The 22,240-nt window shown below is 59.7% G+C and overlaps 1 protein-coding gene across 1 annotated transcript; it reads left to right on the plus strand.

The window, feature by feature from the left end:
- The first annotated feature begins 3,011 nt into the window (after positions 1 to 3,011).
- Positions 3,012 to 20,668, plus strand: LOC102452532 (C-X-C chemokine receptor type 2-like). The gene is made up of 2 exons (XM_006137003.5): positions 3,012 to 3,187; positions 15,623 to 20,668. Exon 2 carries the CDS (start codon positions 15,644 to 15,646, stop codon positions 16,712 to 16,714), a length of 1,071 nt encoding a protein of 356 aa, XP_006137065.3. The 5' UTR covers positions 3,012 to 3,187; positions 15,623 to 15,643; the 3' UTR covers positions 16,715 to 20,668.
- Positions 20,669 to 22,240: the final 1,572 nt, after the last annotated feature.

The following is a 22,240-nucleotide window of genomic DNA, read 5'->3' on the forward strand; positions in this document are numbered from 1 at the left end:
GGTGTTGGCCACTGTCGGCAGACAGGCTACTGGGCTAGATGGACCTTTGGTCTGACCCAGTACGGACATTCTTATGTTCTTATGTAAAAAAAGAATCACACTGCCTTGAAACCCCCACGCTCCACCTGCCCCCACCAGACACAGCAGGGGAACCATGTCCCAAGTGGCCTTGCGTCCGAGAAAAACAGACATTTTACATCTCCAATAGTTTCTGGGGTTTTTTACCGGACAGAAGCCGCAAATACCAGGCCAGAACTGGACACCTGGCAAATCTAAGGGGAATTTGAGAGCAGCCCTCAACTTCCTGCAGGGGGGTTCCAAAGAGGCTGGCGAGAGGCTGTTCTCAGTGGGGGCCGGTGGCAGAACGAGGAGCAGCGGGCTCAAGTTGCAGTGGGGGAGGCCAGCGCTCGTGCGCCAAAGGGGTCGCCAGCGGCTCTGCAGACCCCAGCGGGGCCTTTCCGCCCGACGCGGGAGCCCTCCTGGCTTGATCTGGAGTTAGCGTCGCTTCCTGGAGCCCCCGGAGGCGTGGGAGAGAGAACCCCGGGGCAGAGACGAGGCTCAGCCGCCGGGAAGGGCCGGGGAAGGGAGAGGCAGCGTCCGGGGGGGCTGGCGTGGGTGGGGGAGCCTGGGGATGGCCACATTTCAGCAGCAGTTTCCCTGAGAGCCAGACAACGGCTCCCTCTGCCGTCTAGATGGAAGACAGGTAGGACTGGGAGGGACCTCCCGCGGCAGCCCAGCCAGGATGTTGGCTAGCACGGCCCAGCTTGCGGCCACCCGAGACTGTCCCAGGGAGACCTCCAGGCCTGGGGCCGCCCCCCGGCGGGTCCTTCATCACCGCTGGTCTAGTCCAGCCCCCTGCCCGCAGGTGGGGCAGCGTAATAACTAGGCTGCTCGTTCCCAGGGCCGGGAGAAGTTCAATCCCCCCTCGGTCCGTTCAGAGGAAGTCGTGTCGGGGGGACAGTGCTGGTTCCTGGATCCCTGTCCAGGCAGGATCCCAACTCCCCTGGGTCTGAGTGCGTCCTGCCCAACCCCATTCGCTCGCGGCGGGTCTGTGCCTGCCCCGGGTGCCCCCACCCTGTCTGGTTTGCCCCCGGGACTCAGGCATGTCCCCCAAGCCTCCGTGGCCCAAGGAGCTCGGGCTGGCCAGCCCCAGCCGCACCAGCTGGCCCGACCTGCCCCTGCAGCTGCCCCAGCCACCTGTGTGCCCCCATGGCTCCTGGCAACCTCTGGCCTCAGCCCTGAGCGCCAGGCCGCCAGCTGGGGGGGGAGTTCTATTCCCGCTGGGTCCGGCGTCCAGTCCGGGTGCCCGCCGCTCCGGGAGGAAGTGCACAAAGTGCGGCGGGGGCAGAGAAGAGCCGGGCAGCGGCCAGAGGGCTCGGAGGCCTGGTAGTGACTGACGCCCTCTGGTTTGCTGACGAAGACCCGCCGCTGCCTGCAGGAGGAACACGGGGGAACGGGGGCTCTCGCAGGCCAGGCCCAGCAAGAGCCACTGGCCGGAAGTGGACGGGAGACAAAGTCCGGCTGGGAAGAAGGTGGGGCCGGCGGGGCACTGCTGACGGAGAGGATCGCAGCAGCCTCCAGGCCACGGGCCCCATGCCCACCAGCCACAGATGTGCATCGGGCCACTCCCTTTGCGATGCGGCGCCGGGGGGGCTCGGTGGGTTCCGTGCGGCCTGCCGGGCCCCCCAGCGAGGGAGCTCAGGGGACCGGAGAAGAGCCGGGACTGCCGGGCCTTAGGGAAGGGGGCCCACGCCACGCCCCGTGGAAAGCAGGAGCCGCCACGCACCCTCATGGGGGTTCACGTCCCTCTCGGAGGAGCCCCAGGGGGGTCAGCCCGGTGGCTCATTCCACCGTGGAAGGGCCTGGGGGCAGAGCCGCCGTGGGTCAGTGCTGCAGATCCTGCTGCGATGGCCACGCGCCGTGCCACGCCCAGTCACCTGCGCACTCACACACACCGCGGGGCTGGCAGGGGGCGTGTTGGGCAATCGCAGGGCCGGATGGGACGGGGTGTCCCCGGGATGAGCTTGCTGAGTTCACCATTTCCTGGAAGTGCCCGGGCTGGGCGCTGATGGATTTATCCCGTTGCATCAGCCTCCCTTCCTCCGGCCTGATTGCTACACCGCTGGGACGGCCGCCACGGGGCCTCTTTCCTCGTGGCATGTCACCGGCCACCTCGCAATTCCTCCGTGGCTCTCCCCCTCCACCCGCCAGCCCTGCGCTGGGCTTGCAGCCGTACTGGGGTGCCCTGGGTTCCCCAGCCCCAAGTCCTGGGTTCCCCAGCCCCAAGTCCTGCTGAGCCCCAGTGGAAATTAGAGCCCCCCCTTCTGGACTTGGAGACCAGCTGTAGCCTAACTCTGTCCCTCACACCATCCCTCCAAGCCCTGGCCAGAGGCTGTGCTGGCTGGCTGCTGGCCACTGCATCCCTTTGCCCCTTTCTTTTTCCGCCCTATCCCCTCACTAGGGGGCGCTGTGGCCCGGTGGAAAGAGCCCAGTATGGGGATCTGAGCGACCTGGGTTCTCTGACACAGATTGGCTGGGCGACCTTGGCTAAGTCACTTTGCCATCCCGTGCCTCAGTTTCCCCAGCTGTAGCATGGGGCCAGCGATCATGAAAAGACCTGCTGAGAAGAGGCCTCCCCCGAGGGCAGAGACTTTGTCAAGGGAGTGGCTCTAATGCAGCCAGGCAGGATGCAAAGTGATGGAGATGCCCCACGCTCCCAGGGAGCTGGTCCCCTCGGGGTTCGCAGTGTGCAGCTCCTTCCCCATCTGGATTTGCCAGGCTCCATCCTCCAGCCCTGGGATCTCACAGAGGGCAGAGCTGGGGGCGTTGGCCCGTCCCTGTTTGCCCCCTGGCCTGCTCCCCAGTGCCACAGGGGTAGACCTGCACTCCCTGGGAGGAGAGAGTGAGGCCGGACGCTCCCTCGGCCACACCCCGCCGGCTCCCCCGGGGCTGGCGTGAGCGGAGCCCGGAGGAATAGCCTAGGTGTGGAGGCGTTGCTGCAGCTCTCACAACTTCTGCGTTTGTGGTGAGTGCTGCCTAGCCGGGCCGTTGCGAGGTAGACGTCGTCGGAGCCTCCTGCTGTCCCTCGCAGCTGGGATTTTGCAATGCCTGTTCCTCCGCGCGGGGTATAAAGCTGTGGGAGGGAAGGCCGGCCAGGCAGGACGTGGTGAGCGGGCAGCTGCAGAAGGTAGGCGAACGCTCTTGTCTTTCCTTCCAGACCTGGGGGGTGGGGGGGGGGCTATTATAACAATTCCAGCAGAGACCCCGTTGCACGGGGCGCTGCCCCCCAAAGCGTCACGCTCAGGGCTTTGATGTGGGGGCGGGGCACGACGAGCCACCCCTTGGGGCTGCGGGATTGTGCCCCGGCGCGTGCGAGAGAGCCCTGATTGTCCTACACGCGCCCCACAGGCCGGCCACGCGCGGGGCCCGGCGAAGATCAGGACAGCCGAGCCGCCGGGCTGGGGCAGGCCCATGCCGCTGCCAGGGTGGAATATCCCAGCCCCCAGCTTCCCCGTGCGCTGCCGTTCTTCCCCCGTGGGGACTTCCTTGCGAGCGGCTGTGGTTATTCCTGTGGGGAGCGGCGCCGTGGAAGGAAACTCCCTCCCTGCCTGGCTTGGGGGGGGAGGGCGTAGCGCCCAATGAGGTGCTTCCATGGGCTCAGACGGGGCCAAGCCCCCCGTGCTGCACGGAGACCCCTCGCTGGGGACCTGGGGGCCCTGTGCAGGCAGGGCGGGATGGGGAAGTGCCACCCCGTTACCACCAGCCTTCAGTTGCACGTCAATTTCGTGCTACGTGGGAACTGGGGCTCGGCGCCCTCCTCCGTCCGGACCCAGGGAGACCTGCTCCTGCTGGCCCCCTCGCTGGGGTCCCCTGGGGTGCCGGGCTCAGGGAAGCGGGGCAGAGCATGCTCGGGGCTGGGAGCACCCAAGGGAAAGCCCCATGTCTCCAGTGTGCGGGTCCCGACGCGTGCTAGCGTATCAGGACTGCGAAGGAGCCAGGCCTTAGCTCCGCCGCCTGGGGCGAGGCTTCCCCACCCAGCCCCCAGTGCATAGCTGGGCCCCCGTGGGCACGGTCCAGTTCGGGGCCTTGGAGCACCCCCAGGGGTTGTTACAGGCAGGCGGTGTTTTCCCTCCCCTCCTGCTCCTTTCACTCCCTCCCTCTCCCCCACCAAGTATCCCCCCCAGCCCATACACCCTCCCGAGCAGCCCCCTGCCTCTGGTGGGCCCCCCAGCCCGACTCCTAGCCCCCAGGTCTCACCAAGGACTCCCCCCAGCCTCTCCGGTCCCCAGGCCCCACCGTGCCGACCCCTCCCAGGACAGGGCCTCCCTCTGCTGCCTCCCCTTCCCCAGACGGGCAGGGCTTCTCGCTGCTGCTGGCTCGGGCCACGCTGGGGATCCCAGCAAGCCCCAGGCCCCCAGCCTGGCTCGGGAAGCAGGCGGCGGCTTAGCAAAGGGGCTATTTCCCAGCGCTGCCCAGGGACACCTGCACCCTGATTTGTGATCTGGCATCAGCCTGCGATTTCTGCGGCCACAGGGCACGGTCTGGTCACTGCAGCACCTGCTCGGGGGCGTTTCTCTTCCTCCCCTCCCCCGTGTGGGAGGCAGAGCAGTGATCCTGGGGGGCCCCCCTCCAGCCCATTCCACACAAATGCTGCAGGACCAGGCCAGAGAGAAACTGAGGCTCAGACCTGCCGCTGATTGAGGGGGAGCGAGGCAGCCCCATACCTGGCGGAGCAACGTGGAGGTGCCTTCACACAGGTGCCCCTGTGCCCAGGTGAGACTCACCCCCAGGCTGTGGCTGGCCCTAGCTAGCCGGGCAGGGACCAGTGGCTGAGAGTGGGGGGGCATGGCGCACCCCTGTATTTGAGGGGCTGCACCCCACAGTTTGGGGGCACCGCAGGAGATACAGGAGTGGGTGCTCAGGGGTGGGGCAGCGCTGACACGGGGTCACAGGACTCGGGAAGGGGCACATTGCGCTGTCCCGAGCGAGGTCCCTGCTCCACCCGAAAGGATCCCCTGGCAGTGACTGCACCCCTGGGGCGTGTGCGCCTCTGTCTGGGCAGCAGTCAGCCCGGCCTGGCTCTTTGGAACCCGGCCCCGGGCCAGGCGGGAGGGCAGGGGATGCGGTCGCAGCCGCCCTCCGGCCTGGGCACAAGCGCCGTGATGCCGCTGCCCAGTGCAGCCGGCCTGGCAGGGAGGCTGATCGCAAACACGGCGCTGCCACGGGGACCAGCGCGTGTCTCTCTGCCCCTGGAAATAGAGGCCTCGCCCCATTGCAGGGACTAGCCCCCTGCGGTTCCCCGTCTGCAGCGCCTCTGCCAGACCGGGGCACAGACCTACCCAGCCAGGCCTGCCGGTCTGGGCAAGGGCGACTCTTGTGCCTGCCCCGGCACGTGAAGGGCTGCCCCCCATGCCTGCCTGTCCGCTGCCTGGCAATGCCTGTTGCTGTCACACGAGGCAGCAGGAAGACACAGGAAGGGCCAAAAAAAAGCCCAAGTCTCTGCAATTGCGAGCGTCAGCAGAAAGAGGTTCCTGTTTTTATTTTAGGGCGCGGTGCCTCTTGCCTTCCCCGGGCATTGGGATGTGGCCGGGGGCGTCCCTGCGCTGCACCACCCGTAGCCTGGCCCACGCGGGGCCTTGTGTTCTCTGTGTGATGGGGCAGAGGGGGCTTTTCATTGTGTTAGCGACCCCGGAAGAGCTGCCTGCCTGCCCGCCAGGCCCCAGGCAGTGCGCCTGGCGTGGGGCGGCTGGCTCTGGGTCTCGAGCGGGCGAGAAGGAAACTCCCGGCGGCTCTGTGAATAGGTGCCTGGAAACTGAGGGGGAAATGTAGGCGTGGAAGGGCCGGGAAACATGCCCAGGGCATTATGGGATAGCATTGGTGGCTTCTCCAGACCGAGTCGGAGAACCGAGGCTTGAGCTGTGTCCACACTGCAAAAAACCTGGTAACCAGGTAAACTGAGGCACGCCAGACAAATACTACCTCTAACTCCCTCCAGCCCAGTAACTAACCACAGGACCAACTGCCTAGGATGGGCTGGACTCCCCAGTCCTCGGGGTCTTTGCAGCACGACTGGGTGTCTTGAGAACAGAGCCCGTTCCAGCTCGGAGTGAAGGGCTGGGCTGGAGGTAGGTGACCCGGCAGAAGGACTGGCCTGGGCTAGGCAGGAGGTACGACTGGCTGGACGTCGTGGTCCCTTCTGGGCTTACAACTCCCACCCCAGCGGGACCCCAGGGCAGGGCCGTGCCACACCAGGCTGGAAAAGCCGAATCCTCTGCGATACTGTGGACTCCTATTAGCGTGTGGCCCACTCTGGCCCCCAGACCCCTTTTTGCAGCACTCCTTCCAAGAAACAAACAACAGGACTATGCAGCTCTTTAAAGACTAACGAGATGGTTAATTAGTCTATAAAGTGCTGCATGATCCTGTCTTGTGTTTCAGCAAGACTAGCCTAACAAAAGGGCTAGCTCAGTGGTTTGAGCATTGGCTTGCTAAACCCAGGGGTCTGAGTTCAATCCTTGTGGAGTCCATTTGCGGCAAAAAATGTGTCAGGGATGGTACTTGGTCCTGCTGTGCAGGCAGGGGACTGGACTCTGTGACTATTCAAGGTCCCTTCCAGTTTTAGGAGCTAGGCAATCTCCATTAACCCAACAGGCTGCATCTCCATTACTAGTGGTAGAAATGTAGCCTGTTAGACTGGTGCAGCTGAAACAAAAAACAGGACTGTGTAGCACTTGAAAGATTAACAAGATGGTTTAATGAAGTGGGTCTAGCCCACAAAAGCTCATCACCTATTAAACAACAAACAACTCCCCCCCACCCCCAAACACTCCAGACAGCCACTTCCCACAAGGGTCCTGGTTTTACTCCTCTTTTACCTGGAGAACTCCCTCTCCAAACTCTCCTGTTAGCTGTTCCTGTTCGCAAGCTCCCTGGTCGCTAACAGGAGAGTTTGGAGAGGGAGTTTAGAGGGGGAGGTTAGAGGGCACTAGTGACTTCTGACCTTCTTTAAAACCTAACTCTTAGAATAATCTCTATTCCAGAGGTTTAAAAAGAATCCCAGTTTATACTTAAACTTATTCATTAGAAAAATGGAGACAGAAGCCCAGCAGCAGAGTGGGGGCGATCCTGTTTATTGCGTCGAGTGTAATGTGTATGATTACCTGCCCTGTGGGCGGGTGGCGTATGTGTGCACCCTTTGCAAGGAGCTCCTGACCCTCAGAGACCGAGTTCGTGCTTTGGAGGCCAGGGTGGCTGAACTGGAGGAGCTAAGGGAGGTAGAGAGCTATGTTGCTGAGACTTTCCGGGACACTGTAGTACTGTCCCACCTCCAGTCTGAGAGCCCCAGTGTTCTTAAGGAGGATGAAAGTCTCAAGGGAACAGAGCATTCAATGGGAGCAGAGGGAAACCATCCCGTAGTTGGGACCCTCCTCCCAGAGGATGCTGCGGTATCCTCTCGCACTGAGGATACCTCTGAGGGGGAGGGAATGCCAGTTAGGAAGAGGCAGGTGTTAGCAGTGGGTGATTCGATCATTAGAAACATAGATAGTTGGGTTTGTGATGACCGGGAGAACCGTATGGTCACTTGCCTGCCTGGTGCGAAGGTTGCGGATCTCTCGAGGCATCTAGATAGACTTATGTGTAGTGCTGGGGAGGAGCCGGTGGTCGTGGTACATGTCGGTACCAATGACGTAGGGAAGGGTAGGAGATATGTCCTGGAGGCCAAATTTAGGCTGCTAGGAAAGACTGAAATCCAGGACCTCTATGGTGGCATTCTCGGAAATGCTTCCAGTTCCACGCGCAGGGCCAGGTAGGCAGGCAGAGCTTCAGAGTCTCAATGCGTGGATGAGACGATGGTGTAGGGAAGAGGGGTTTGGATTTATTAGGAACTGGGGACACTTTTGGGAGAGGGGGAGCCTATACAGGAAGGATGGGCTCCACCTAAACCAGGGTGGAACCAGACTGCTGGCACTAAACATTAAAAAGGCCGTAGAGCAGTTTTTAAACTAAGAGATGGGGGAAAGCCGATTGGTGCGGAGATGCACGTAAATCGGAGGGAGACTTCTCTTAGAGGAGAATCCATTGATAGAGATTCTCTAAACTGTAGTCAGAAAGAGAGGAGGGGAGAGGGCGAACCATGGGCCAGAGCAGACAAACAACCACATACAAAGGAATCCAATGCATCAGGGAAGGGCAGACAAATAAGCAGTGGCAAATTTTTAAAGTGCTCGTACACAAATGCTAGGAGTCTGACTAATAAGATGGGTGAACTAGAGTACCTCGTATTAAATGAGGAGATAGACATAATAGGCATCACTGACCTGGTGGAATGCGGAAAATCTGTGGGACACAATCATACTGGGATATAAAATATATCGAAAGGATAGAGCAGGCCGGGTGGGTGGCGGAGTGGCACTGTATGTGAAAGATAATGTAGAATCAAACGAAGTAAAAATACTAAGTGAATCAACATGTTCCATCGAGTCGCTATGGATAGAAATTCCATGCTCCAATAATAAGAAATTAGCAGTAGGGATATATTACCGACCACCTGACTAGGACAGCGATACTGACATAGAAATGCTGAGGGAGATTAGAGAGGCTACCAAAATAAAGAACGCTATAATAATGGGGGATTTTAATTACCCCCATATTGACTGGATACATGTCACCTCAGGAAGAGAAGCGGAGATAAAATTTCTCAATGGCTTAAATGACTGCTTCTTGGAGCAGCTGTTGCAGGAACCCACAAGGGGAGAGGCAATTCTCGATTTAGTCCTGAGTGGAGTGCAGGATCAGGTCCAGGATATAACCGTTACAGGACCGCTTGGGAATAGTGACCATAATATAATAACATTCAACATTCCTGTGGTTGGAAGAACACCTCAGCAGTCCAGCACCCTGGCATTTAATTTCAAAAAGGGGAATTATGCAAAAATGAGGAGGTTAGTTAAACAGAAATTAAAAGGCACAGTGACTAGAGCCAAATCCCTGAAAGCTGCATGGAAACTTTTTAAAGACACCATAATAGAGGCCCAACTTAAATGTATACCCCAAATTAAAAAACGTAGCAAGAGACCTAAAAAAGAGTCACCGTGGCTTAACCACCATGTAAAAGAAGCAGTGAGGGACAAAAAGGTATCTTTTAAGAAGTGGAAGTCCAATCCTAGTGAGATAAATAGAAAGGAACACAAACACTGTCAAATCAAGTGTAAAAATGAAATAAGAAAAGCAAAAAAAGATTTTGAGGAACAGCTAGCCAAAAACTCAAAAAGAAATAACAAAATGTTTTTTAAGTACATTAGAAGCAGGAAGCCTGCTAAAAAACCTGTGGGTCCCCTAGATGATCGAGCTATAAAAGGAGCAATCAAGGACGATAAAGTCATTGCAGAGAAACTAAATGATTTCTTTGCTTCAGTTTTCATGGCTGAGGACTTTAGGGAGATTCCCGAATCTGCACCGTCCTTTGTGGGTGATGAATCTGAGGAACTGTTCCGGATTGAAGTGTCATTAGAGGAAGTTTTGGAACAAATAGAAAAACTCAGTGTTAACAAATCTCCGGGACCGGATGGCATTCATCCAAAGGTTCTAAAAGAACTCAAATGGGAAATTGCTGAGCTATTATTTGTGGTTTGTAACCTATCCTTTAAGTCAGCTTCCGTACCTAATGACTGGAAGGTAGCCAACGTGACACCAATATTTAAAAAGGCCTTTAGAGGCGATCCTGGCAATTACAGACCGGTGAGTCTAACTTCAGTACCGGGCAAATTAGTCGAAACAATAGTAAAGAATAAAATAGTGAAGTATGTAGAAGAACATAATTTGTTGGACAAAAGTCAACATGGTTTCTGCAAAGAGAAATCCTGTCTTACTAATCTATTAGGGTATGTCTACACTACCCTCCTAATTCGAACTAGGAGGCTAATGTAGGCATACCGCACTTGTAAATGAAGCCCGGGATTTGAATTTCCCAGGCTTCATTTGCATGAAGCCGGCCGGCGCCATTTTTAAATGCCGGCAGTTCGAACCCCGTGCCGCGCGCCTACACGCGGCACGGAGAAGCTAGTTCGGATTAGGCTTCCTAATCCGAACTAGCTGTACTCCTCGGGGAATGAGGAGTACAGCTAGTTCGGATTAGGAAGCCTAATCCGAACTAGCTACTCCGTGCCGCGTGTAGCCGCGCGGCACGGGGTTCGAACTGCCGGCATTTAAAAATGGCGCCAGCCGGCTTCATGCAAATGAAGCCCAGGAAATTCAAATCCCGGGCTTCATTTGCAAGTGCGGTATGCCTACATTACCCTCCTAGTTCGAATTAGGAGGGTAGTGTAGACATACCCTTAGAGTTCTTTGAAGGGGTTAACAAGCATGCGGATAAGGGGGATCCAGTAGATATAGTATACTTAGATTTTCAGAAAGCCTTTGACAAGGTCCCTCCCCAAAGGCTCTTGTGTAATTACATGGCCATGGGATAAGAGGGAAGGTCCTTTCTTGGATTGAGAACTGGTTAAAAGACAGGAAACAAAGGGTAGGAATAAATGGTAAATTTTCAGAATGGAGAGGGGTAACTAGTGGTGTCAGTCCTGGGACCAATCCTTTTCAACTTATTCATAAATGATCTGGAGAAAGGGGTATGTAGTGAGGTAGTAAAGTTTGCAGATGATACCAAACTGTTCAGGATAGTCAAGACAGAAGCAGACTGTGAGGGACTCCAAGAAGATCTCACCAAACTGAGTGATTGGGCAACAAAATGGCAAATGAAATGTAATGTGGATAAGTGTAAAGTAATGCACATTGGGAAAAATAACCCCAACTATACGTACAGTATGATGGGGGCTAATTTGGCTACGACAAATCAGCAAAGAGATCTTGGAGTTATCGTGGACAGTTCTCTGAAAACTTCCACACAGTGTGCAGCAGCGGTCAAAAAGGCAAATAGGATGCTAGGAATTATTAAGAAAGGGATAGAAAATAAGACCCAGAATATCTTACTGCCCCTGGATAAAACTATGGTACGCCCACATCTTGAGTACTGTGTACAGATGTGGTCTCCTCACCTCAAAGAAGATATTTTGGCCTTGGAAAGGGTTCAGAAAAGGGCAACTAAAATGATGAGGGGTTTGGAACGGGTCCCATATGAGGAGAGGTTAAAGCAACTCGGACTTTTCAGTTTAGAAAAGAGGAGACTGAGGGGGGATATGATAGAGGTCTATAAAATCATGAGTGATGTGGAGAGGGCGGATAAAGAAAAGTTATTTATTAGTTCCCTAAATAGAAGAACTAGAGGACACCAAATGAAATTAATGGGGAGCAGATTTAAAACGAATAAAAGAAAGTTCTTCTTCACACAGCGTGTAGTCAACCTGTGGAACTCCTTGCCAGAGGAGGCTGTGAAGGCTAGAACTGTAACAGAGTTTAAAGAGAAGCTAGATAATTTCATGGAGGTTAGGTCCATAAAGGCTATTAGCCAGGGGATAAAATGGTGTCCTTGGCCTCTGTTTGTCAGAGGCTGGAGAGGGATGGCAGGAGACAATTTGCTTGATCATTGTCTTCGGTCCACCCTCTCTGGGGCACCTGGTGCTGGCCACTGTCGGCAGACAGGAGACTGGGCTAGATGGACCTTTGGTCTGCCCCTGTCCGGCCGTTCTTATGTTCTTAAGAAAGTCACCTGCCCCCCGAGAGGCATCGAGTCCAGCCCCCTGCCCTTGCGGCAGGCCCAAGCCCCGTCTAGACCATCCATTCAGAGTGCCAGTCCCAGCGCCATTCGGAGTCACTCCTGGTGCCGTTGGTATGCCCACACCCATCCCCCCCCATTTGTGTGCGGCTGAGTGTCCCTCACTTTGGCCTGAGCCAGCATGGTCCTGTTGACCTCGGCCCTTTTCTCCAGCGTGCCCAGATCAGTGTGAATTTTAATCCTGCCCCCCCAAAGCACTTGCAAGCCCGGCTCAGTATCATGAGGGCAGCCAGGCTGGGCTGGACCACCGGTCCTTCTAGCCCCGTGGCCTGCCTGCCACTAGGGGCCCATGCCAGGTGCCCCGAGGGAGGGAACCGGCCAAGCCGCAGCAGCCTGAGGGGCTGACAGAAAAGCCGTCGCTCCCACACTGCAGAGTCGTGCAAAGAGCCGAGGGGCCGGCGAACGCCCCTTACGAGCCTGCTTGCTGCTGGGCAGAGGAGGGGCAGGCGGCCCCCCTTTTCCCGCCTTTTTCCCGCCATTTTCCTTTTCCCGCCTTTTTCCTCTTTTCCCGCCATTTTCCTCTTTTCCCGCCTTTTTCCCGCCATTTTCCTTTTCCCGCCTTTTTCCTCTTTTCCCGCCTTTTTCCTTTTCCCGCCCTTTTCAGGCGGGGGGTGGTGACAGGGAGGCCGACCGACGCCTCAGAGAGAGGCAAACAAAATGGAGGACGTAAAACGGGGAGCCCTGACTCAGCCCCCGGTCCATTCCCAGCCTCTGGCAAACGGAGGCGACGGGCCTCATCCGCAGCCCCTCCCGGCGCCGTTTGCTAATTGCTGGCGAAGGCGTTGAACAGAATCAGGCCGGGCAGATCCCTGCGGCCCCCCTCGATGCGCTGGGCTCTGAACCACGGCCCACGCCTCTCTGGGGATGGCTGTCCAGCCGCTTCCACGCTCGCCTGGCCCGCGAGGGGGATGTCTCGGGCATCCATCTTGTGCAGATTTGGCCCTTGCATGAGAAGGGTTTGAAAGCACCTGCGGGAAGCACAGGGGGATGCAGGCCCCCGGGATGGGTAGGAAGGTCGTTGTTGGGAAAGGGAGCGCAGGTCCCGGAGCACAGCCAAGCCACCGGTGCAGCCCCCGGAAGCCGGGGGTCCGGGGACAGTCGGCGGGCGGGGGACGAGCCAGCGGGTGTGACACGTGACAGGCTGGCGGGCGTGTGTTGTGTAGCCCTGCTGGCCCGGTCTGCGGATGGACTGCGTCTGGCACAGCCTCCCGGGCACAGCGGGGAGCTCTGGGGGCCCCCACTTCGGTGGCTGGGGGTGGCTGTCGCATGGGAACGTGCTGGGGTGCTTTCCATTCCTCATTGCCATTCACGCAGGGCCCTGGCTGTTCCCAGGGCAGGCCACAGGCACAAAGCGGGGGCCTTGGTTTATGCCCCCCTTTCTCTGCCTTCTTCCCTTTAGTAAGGGGCAAAAAGGACAAAGAAAGTGGAGGTCCAGGTTTGAGGAAGGGGAATGAAAAATGTACCCCCACAATTTTCATGACGAGGCCGTTTTCCCCAGAGATCTGGCTAAAGGGGAAGATGGTGAGTAGCTTCCCTTGCTGAGAGTCTGTGCGGGGCGTGGCCGGGGGGAAGGGCGCATTTCAGTGGGGGTCCGTGCAGCCCCTGGCGTGACCCATTTCCCGGCGTGGCTGGGTCTCAGTGAGTTTCTCTCGGACACAGACTGAGCATGCAGGTGACCAAACTAACCCCCGCCCGGATCCAAACACCCCAAGCAGCTCAGCCCACCTCTGGCTTTCGGGCTCGCACGTGCTTTATAGGGCAGGGCCCCACACAGTTAAAAAGTAGGGCTGGCTCCCTAGGTGTGCTGACTTGGCCTCCGTGGGGCTAAAGCTGAGCCGGCACCGTTTCACTTGACCCAAATATCAGGCGAACGAATTGCGCTTGCTCCTGCCTGCCGGGGCAAGAAGGCTCCTTGGGTTCTGCTGCGTCAGGGAAAGGAGGCGCGAGACCCTAGGGGGTGGGCTGAGCAGCCCTGAGGGAGGATCCGGAGGGCACAGCCCCGCTGGCCTGGTATTTTAGTTTCTCCCCCTCCTGCGTCGTGCACGGAGGACGCCGAGCTCCGTGCTGGGGCCAGCGTGAGCGAAGGGGGCCTGTGCCGGAGGGCAGGTTGAGAAAGGCTCCTGTTTCCTGTTGCACAACGCTGCTCCGCGGAGGTAACGGGCCTGAGTTGCTGTCACTGATTTCCCCCTATTGCCGCAACGTGGCCACGGAAGATATTTACCGGAGTGGCCCCACAAGGAGGAGCATGACTCATGGCCGGGGACGCTGGGAACATGCCGCTCAGGTCAGATGCCAGTGCATTCGGCTGAGTCTGGCCTCCGGGTGCAGAGCTTGTGCGGGCGGCTCGTCCCGGTGCAGGTTTCCTTGGACAGGTAGCACTGAAGGGCTGGCGGGGCAAGGCTAGTTCCAGCCCCGCCCCTTCTGCTCAAGGCCCCGCCCCTTCTGCTCAAGGCCCCACCTCTTCTGCTCAAGGCCCCGCCCCTTCCAGGAGCACAGCACTCCCCCCCTCTTGCCAGGGGCCCGGCCATGCTGTCGGCCGCCCTGCTCGCTGGATGACGTGGTCACTAGCCATGGTCACTAGGGAAGAGCTGCAGCATCCGCAAGGAAAAGCAGAGCCCGGTGACGAACAGGGACGCCCTACCCGCCATGCATCGAGGATTTCCAGGACAGCTCCTCAGCGTGGCTTCACTAGCTGCCTGCCTCAGAGTTTTTTTTACCAGGGGAGTCTTTATCCATGCTGGGCCTGCTTGTGCCACAAAAACACCAGAGTAGAAGAGACTGAATCTGCAGCCACCTTGAGGGGCAGGCACGTCTACTCAGACCGTTTACAATTCTCTTTTTGTTAAGGTTCCTTTAACTCCAATGTCCAATGCACCCAGGGGAGAAAGAAATTCTTTGTTAAAAATTGCCTCGTGGTGTTCCAAACATGTACTTAACCACCGCCACTTGGCCTTCTCCAAATCCCAGGCCAGGCGTTCCCCAGGCTGACTGCACGTTGTGTGAAGAAACGGTTCCCTTTGTTTATTTTAAATCTGCTGCCGGCTTGATTCGTTAGGAGAGCCCTGCCTCGTGTTCTGTGAAGCCACAAATGACACTGCCCTAGTATCTCCTGCCACACCAGCCATGGCTTCATAGAACTCGCCCTGCGTGCCTTTCCGCCATCTCTTCTCCAGGCGGGAAAGCCCCAGCCGGTTCCCCCTCTCCTCGTGCGGAAGTTATTCCTTCCCCGGAGCGTTTCTGTTGCTCGTCTCGGTACGTTCCCCCATTCCAACGGAGGCTTTCTGAGCCGGGGTGTCCAGAGCAGCACACCGTATCCAAGGTGTAGTACAGCGTTTGGGGGGTGACGTAGGCAGGGTTCATACACCTTGAACGCCGCATACGCCTGCAGGCTACTTCGCTTCCGTGGCTGTAGGTGCTGAGGGCCGACTCCTCGAGGATACTGAGGCGTGGGACTCCCTTTGGGGGCCTTCCAGGCGCGTATGGGGCCACCTTCACAAACGCCTCGAGGCGGCAGGGGAGGGAGGGCCGGGGGTGAAGCGTGCGGGATCTTGAGGGAAGAGGCGTGCGAGGGCGGGGCTTCGGTGGACGGGGCGTGCGAGGGCAGGAGTGGCATGAGAGCAGACACTCACAAGGGGCGGGCATGGGGTTTCGGGGGGCAGGGCCACAGTTTGGGCCACCCCCACTTTTAGGGATTGTCCGTCACTCCTGACCCACCGCCTCCAGTTACCAGCGGGACAGTTTGCACAAGGGGCTGGGCAGATCCGGAAGCTGTAGGCAGCTTCCCCACAAGCAGTGCCGGCCCGGCTGCGCCTCCTCCTTGCAGCCCGCCCTGCGGGGTGAACACCCTGCTTGTCATCACTCACTGAGGGGACCCCTTTCTTACCACCCCGACAGGTGCAGCGCGATCCCTCCAGGATGGGCGACATGACGTTCGATGGCGATCTGTCCGACCTCTTCGAAGGCTACAACTACACGGACTACAACACCGTCAACCCCAGCGCCGCCGCCGCCCCGTGCAAGACCGACAGCCTGAACGTGAACAAGTACGCGGTGGCGGTGGTCTTCTGCCTGGTGTGCCTGCTCAGCCTAGTGGGCAACTCCCTGGTGGTGCTGGTGATCAGCTACAACCGGCAGCACCGCTCGGTGACCGACGTCTACCTGCTGCACCTGGCCATTGCCGACCTGCTCTTCGCCCTCACCTTGCCCTTCTGGGCCATCTACCGGGCCCACGAGTGGATCTTCGGCAACTTCCTTTGCAAAGCCATCTCGGTCCTGCAGGAGGCCAACTTCTACAGCGGGATCCTCTTGCTGGCCTGCATCAGCATCGACCGGTTCCTCGCCATCGTCTACGCCACCCGGGCCGCCACCGAGAAGAGGCACTGGGTTAAATTTGTCTGCGTGGGCATCTGGGTCCTCTCCATCCTGCTCTCGCTGCCCATCCTCCTCTTCCGCGAGGCCTTCCGGGCGCCGCACGGCGGCGTGGTCTGCTACGAGCGCATTGGGGAGGAGCACACGGCCAAGTGGCGGGTGGTGCTGAGGATCCTGCCCCAGACTTTCGGCTTCATCCTCCCCTTGCTGGTGATGCTCTTCTGCTACGGCGTCACGATGAAGACCCTCTTCCAGACCAAGAACAGCCAGAAGCAGAAGGCCATGAAGGTCATCTTGGCCGTGGTGCTGGTCTTTCTAGTCTGCTGGCTGCCCTACAACCTTTCGCTGCTGGTGGACTCCATGATGAGGACCCGGGCCATCGCGGAGACCTGCAGCCGGCGGAACCACATCGACGCGGCCCTGTCAGTCACCCAGATCCTGGGCTTCACGCACAGCTGCATCAACCCGCTCATCTACGCCTTCATCGGGCAGAAGTTCCGCAACAGCTTCCTCAAGATCCTGGCCTACCACGGCCTCCTCAGCAAAGAGTTCGTCTCCCGCTACGGACGGGGGTCCTCCTTCGCCTCCACCTCCGGCAACACCTCCACCACCCTGTGACGGCCACGCCGCTCCTCCGCTCACCGGGGGAAACGTCCCACCGCTGCCAGCCCCAGTGGGTGGCTTCATTGCCTCAGGACGACGGGGACCATATGGATTCTTCTAGCACTATAGCCTCACTTTACCGTGCCACCCCCACCCTGCCGGCTCTTTGGTCCAGCCAAGACCGTTATGCAGGTTGCCATTATGCAGAACACAGCCGCAAAACGCAGCCCCCTCGCCTGGGGGTCATGCTAATGAAGACCCTTCAGCCCCATCCTGCAGGACAATCCGATTGTTCAGCCGCCTGGAGCATCCAGGCCACGCCCGTAACAAATAACTCCAGAACCCCTGAATTCCCAATCCCCTCGCACAGCGGGGTGTAGGAGCCACGTCGGAAAACCGCCCCTTCCCCCAAACAGAGTGTGGAAGAGAGTCAGAACGTGTGGTGGATGCAGCCATCAACACTAGTGGCTGGAGACCTAGTGTATTAGTGGGAATATTCTCCTTAACTCTGCCCTGCCGCTCCATTAGCCTTTCACGTGCATTTTGCATATTTCGCAAGGGGGACTGAGTAGGGTTTGATCTATTTTATTTTTTTTAGGCATAGCGTTGAAAAATGTAATTTATCAAAGCATGCATAGCTGTGGTCACGTCAACATTTGATTTGTGCTCATTCGTTAAGACACTAATAGATGCTGCTTTAATGTGGAGGCGATCGCTTTATGACCTCATGTCCTAGGAAGTGTTTTTTGGGGGGAGGTGTTTAAACATTAACTTTGCATCTGTCGATTGCACCCCGGACGCGGAATCATTTCGCTGAGTCGACAAAGATTGTGATTGGAATGGCCTTAGCTAGACATGCTTCTATATCCCCGGGTCAGGCGCTGTAGAGAACCCAGACGCTCTTTTGATGAATGTGTGATAGCTGAATTGTTGAAGTGTCTTTACATGTGTGTGTCACGGCGCGTCGGGGAGACCCCCCCACCCTGCACCCCTGTCCGCAGCCAGATCGCCAGCCCGTTTTATTGCTTCTCAGAGATATAGCACACACAGGCTCAATGTTGACATAGAAGCCAGGGCCGACAGCCTAGTCCTCTTGCGGGAAAGGGATTCACAAGCCCCTGAATTCCTGTCCTGGACTTAGTCTGCCCTCCTCATGCTTGCCTCCAGCCAAAAGTGCTCAGCTCCGAGGCCCTGACCCCCAGCCAGCTGGCTGTCTCTGCCTCCCTTCCTTTGTCTCTTCCCCTGGGAAGAGCTTTGCTAACTACTGTGACGGCGCGTCAGGGTTCCCCCGTCTCCTGCACCCCCGGAGTGGCACGGACAGACTCCACCAGCCAGTAGAACAGAGGGAGTTTATGGCTTCTCCAGGATACAGCACAGCACAGATGCAATCTGGTTCCAGGGCCTAGGATGCCTCAGCCCCCCTTGAGATGGGGGAGCCTGGGCCCCTAAATTCCAGCCCCTTGCTTAGGCTGCCTCCTCCATGATACCAGCCAGAAACTCAAACTCTCCTCCAGCCCTGCCCCCCAGCCAGGTGCTGGTCTCCGCCCGCCTCCCTTTGTCTCTCCCTGGGAGGCTGAGCCGGGGTGTCGGGGTTAATCCACATTTGGGAGAGTCAGTGAGAATCTCCCATCGCAGCGCAGGGGGACCCCGGTCACAGAGCAGACAGCCCCCCACTGCGCCCCAGCTACCCAGGCTGGTACTCAGGTCTGTGGGCCACCACACAGCACAGCCAGCACACTGGGTTACAAAGCAGACAGCCCCCCACTGCGCCCCAGCTACCCAGGCTGGTACTCAGGTGTCTGGGCCACCACACAGCACAGCCAGCACACCGGGTTACAAAGCAGACAGCCCCCCACTGCGCCCCAGCTACCCAGGCTGGTACTCAGGTCTGTGGGCCACCACACAGCACAGCCAGCACACCGGGTTACAAAGCAGACAGCCCCCCACTACGTCACAGTGTGCACCAGTATGACCTTTGGGTAAATAAGCCAGGCAAGGGTTTTTTTTTTTTTTCACATGCAGTTGTGACCAAGTTGCCCGCCGGCTAAGACTCACTTTCAGTTTTAGTGGTGAAAACATGCTGGTGGCAGCATCAGCACTTTTCACGTCTAAAAATAAAACGATAAACCCTTGACCTCGACAGTTTCAGATCCCCGACCCTTTCCGCTGCAGATGGCAAAGATGTCACCGCCGAAGTTTCACAGCGTTAGAGGCCAACGCTTGGGGCGTCCGAAACGCGAGAGAATCGACTCGCCGGGAACGTTCGTCCGAAGTGATGACCGTGTGGGGACTCGAGAACCGTTTTGAAGTGCAGGGGGAACCTCCCAAATCCAGGACTCTCTGGTCCAGCAGGACCATGGATGTTGCTGGACCAAAGAGCCCCGGAAGCCAGGAGCTAGAGCCAGCCAGGAGCCAGGGGGAGCCCAGGTTTCCGGGAACCCCTCCTGGGTCAGTGGCAGGGCGGAAAGCCCCCGCCAGAACGGAGCCATTTTGCGCACTGCCTGCAATGTCCAGCCATGCGTGTGCAGAGCTAGACACCAACGCAGCCCTGGCAAGTACCGGCACAAGGCGGTGTTTGCCCCTCACCCCGTAGCCATCCTCCACAGCACTATGGGAGCACTATGGGGAGGGGGGCTTGGGAGCGGCCCAGACAGTCGGGAGTGGGACGTCCTCCTTTCCCCAGCTATGTGCTGTGCCTGGTGGGGACTGGACTCCTGACGGATTCTCTGGGTCTCAGCTTGACACGAGTTGGCCTCCCAGGAGCCATGGGCTCTGGTCCCACCCTGAGGGGCACCAGCCACGGGATCAGGTGGCTCGTGGACCTGCGTCGATGCTCTGGCTCCATGTGGACACAGACGTTCCCAGGGCACTTACCAGATGTCACGCTCTCCAGGTCCCCTGGCTCGGCGTTCCCCTCCTCACCCCTGTGTTCTACGCGGCTGCCGACCGCCACCCCAGAGGTGGCTGCATTTCAGGGTGGCTGTGGAAAGCACACGAGCCGATGCCGGTGTGTGTGACAGCAGCGCCTCGTTTCCAGCAGAGGTGGCACGTCTGGTGCTCCTGAGACGCCAGTCCTCACGGACAGGGAGCTGCGGGCCTCATTCTCGCAAGGCAGCCGAGCCGACGGCTATTGGCAGCGTGGCCACGCTCCCCAGAGCGGAGAAAGACCCAGCCCCCCCAGCACCCAGCTTTGATTTCCGTAATAACCCCCCCCCCCCGGATGCCACCCCTCCGGGGAACGCCGCCGCTAGCTCGGGTAGGGAACGGCGCGCTGGCCTGGCGACAAGCTCTCCGTGCAAGGGGCAAGGGCTGGGAACAGCTGGCCGGTGCTCGGCCTGTCCGTAAGGACCGGGGTGACTAAGAACAAGCCAGTTCCGTTCTCCACAGCACAGGACGGCCCGGGCCGTGCGGCTCCGGGGAGACCCCCAGCACTGGGAGGCGCCTTTTCAACCCCTTAGTGGCATATGAACATGAGAGCGGCCAGACCAAAGGTCCATACAGCCCCGTGCCCTGTCTGCCGACAGCAGCCAGTGCCGGGTGCCCCGGGGGGGTGGACAAAACAGGGAACCATCCAGTGATCCCGCCCCGGCGCCCAGCCTGGCTAACTGGGAGGCCTCTGGGGCGCGCACGGCAGCAGCCTGGGGACCCCCGGGGCTGTGGATTCATGGGGGACGCGTGGAACAGCCCAGGGGCGGCACCAGGCAGCAGAGGGGCCGGAGGAAACCAAGGGCTTGATTCTCCTCCCGCTTCCGGTGGGCAGGGACGGGCCAGGGCTGCTGCCCGCCTGCGCTGCTGGGGAAGGGCACTGCCCCCCACCCTGGCTGTCTGCACCAGCCTCTCTCCAAGCGATGCCCTGCCCTGGCTGACTCACATGGCTGAGACAGGCAAGCTCCGGGCAGCCTCCCAGAGACCCTCTGCCCTTTCCTGCTGCCTCCGCCATGGGCGGTGGGTGAAGGTAGGGCTGGGGGAGGAAAGCCTCAGCCCCGCCCCTTCTGCCCAGGCCCCGCCCCTTCTGCCCAGGCCCCGCCCCCACGAGGAGGTGGGACCGTGCACAGTCCCTGCCTCCCAGCCCCCCGTGGAAGGAGGAGGGCGTGTGGCCCCAGCCCCAGAGCATGGGGGGGGCGGGCACTAGGGGCAGCGATGCTCCGCCCCCAGTAAGCCCCCGGCAGGCGGTCTGGGGGTGGGGCCAGGCTGGCGGGTTGGGAAGGCAACGCCCCCCCCTGCCTAGGATACCTGCCGTCCCTGGCTCCCACGCTAGACTCCCAGCCCCCAGGCTGCGCGTGCACTGGGGGGGGCGCCCAGAGGGGCTGAGGAAAGACAAAAAGCCCCCCTGGAGCGGCCGTGCCTGGCTGGGCCCGAGCAATGGGATCCGGCTCCCCTCCCCCCGTCCCAGCTCCCTGCAAACAGGCCCCCAGCCCCCTTTCAGCGCTGAGCCAGGTGGGGGCCCTGGGCTGTCTGCCCCCTCCCCGGCCAAGGGCAGCCACCTGGCGGGGCTGCTGGCAAGGGGCCAGGTGTCCGTCCTGCCCACAGGGGCCTGGCGCAACGGGCCAGGAGAAGGGGCCCTTACACAACGCCACAAAGCGGGAAGTAGAGCCCGGCGCTTCCTGTGTGACTCTTGAGCAACCCCCCGGTTCTGTGAGAAGGGCCGGGGGGGCAGGATCCGGGGTTTCCGATTCAGGGCCCGGGGAGCTGAGCCGGAGCCCTTGGGGGGCAGCAGGGGAAGGAGGAGACGGGGCAGAGCGTGCGGGACGGGCGTGTGCAAAGGCCGGCGGGGGTCCGGCCATGGGGGGGGTCACAGGCCCCACGAGCTCTGCCAGGCCCCCGCCCCACGTGTCCACGGGCTGGGAACGCTCCCATTCAGGGCTCGGCTAGGGGCCAGCCCCACACTGCACCCCTGGAGCTAAGGGGCCTTCTCCGTCGCCCTGCCCCCTCGCTGGGGCGGGAGAGCCGCAGGGCTGGCACCCAGCGAGGGGAAATGGCTGGGCACTGGATGGGTGTGGGGCAGCAGGCCCGTGGCTGCAGCGGGGTGCCCCTGGGGCTCAGGTTATAGCTCCCACAGGGCTCGTCCCCTGCCCCTCGTGCAGCGGGCGCCACGCTGCCCCGTTCCTGGCAGGACCGAGGCCCCTCAGGCCACGGGCTTGGAGCTGCCCCCCCGAGACCCCTCCCCCCACCCGGCTTCGTGGACGGCCACTTTGTGTGGTGCTCCGGCCCACGGACGCCACAGCCACCTCCAACCGGCCGGGCTTCCTCTCAGGAGCCCGACCCCCCTGGGATTCTAGGGGCACCCAACGCCCAGTACCCCTGGGGCGCCCTGGCAGGGAGAGGGGAGGGTCCCGGCCTGGCACCGATCTCTGGGCAGGGCCTGCTGGCGGAAGGGCGCCCGCGGCTCACGCTGCCCCGGCAGGAGCCTGGTACGCGGTGCCCCCAGCCAGCAAGCCCAGCCCTGGAGGGCCGCGGGCGCCATGGGGGGTTGGGGTGCAGGGTCCACACAGAGGCACAGCCCTGCCGCTGGGCTTTCTGGGATGGGACGCTGGGGCCTAC

Source organism: Pelodiscus sinensis, chromosome 7 (genome assembly GCF_052426305.1).
Source record: "Pelodiscus sinensis isolate ZL-2025 chromosome 7, ASM5242630v1, whole genome shotgun sequence".
In the NCBI taxonomy this organism is placed as follows: domain Eukaryota; kingdom Metazoa; phylum Chordata; order Testudines; family Trionychidae; genus Pelodiscus; species Pelodiscus sinensis.

Coding starts and splice junctions, on each gene's coding strand:
- LOC102452532 (XM_006137003.5), top strand. CDS start 15,644: ATGGGCGACATGACGTTCGATGGCGATCTGTCCGACCTCTTCGAAGGC.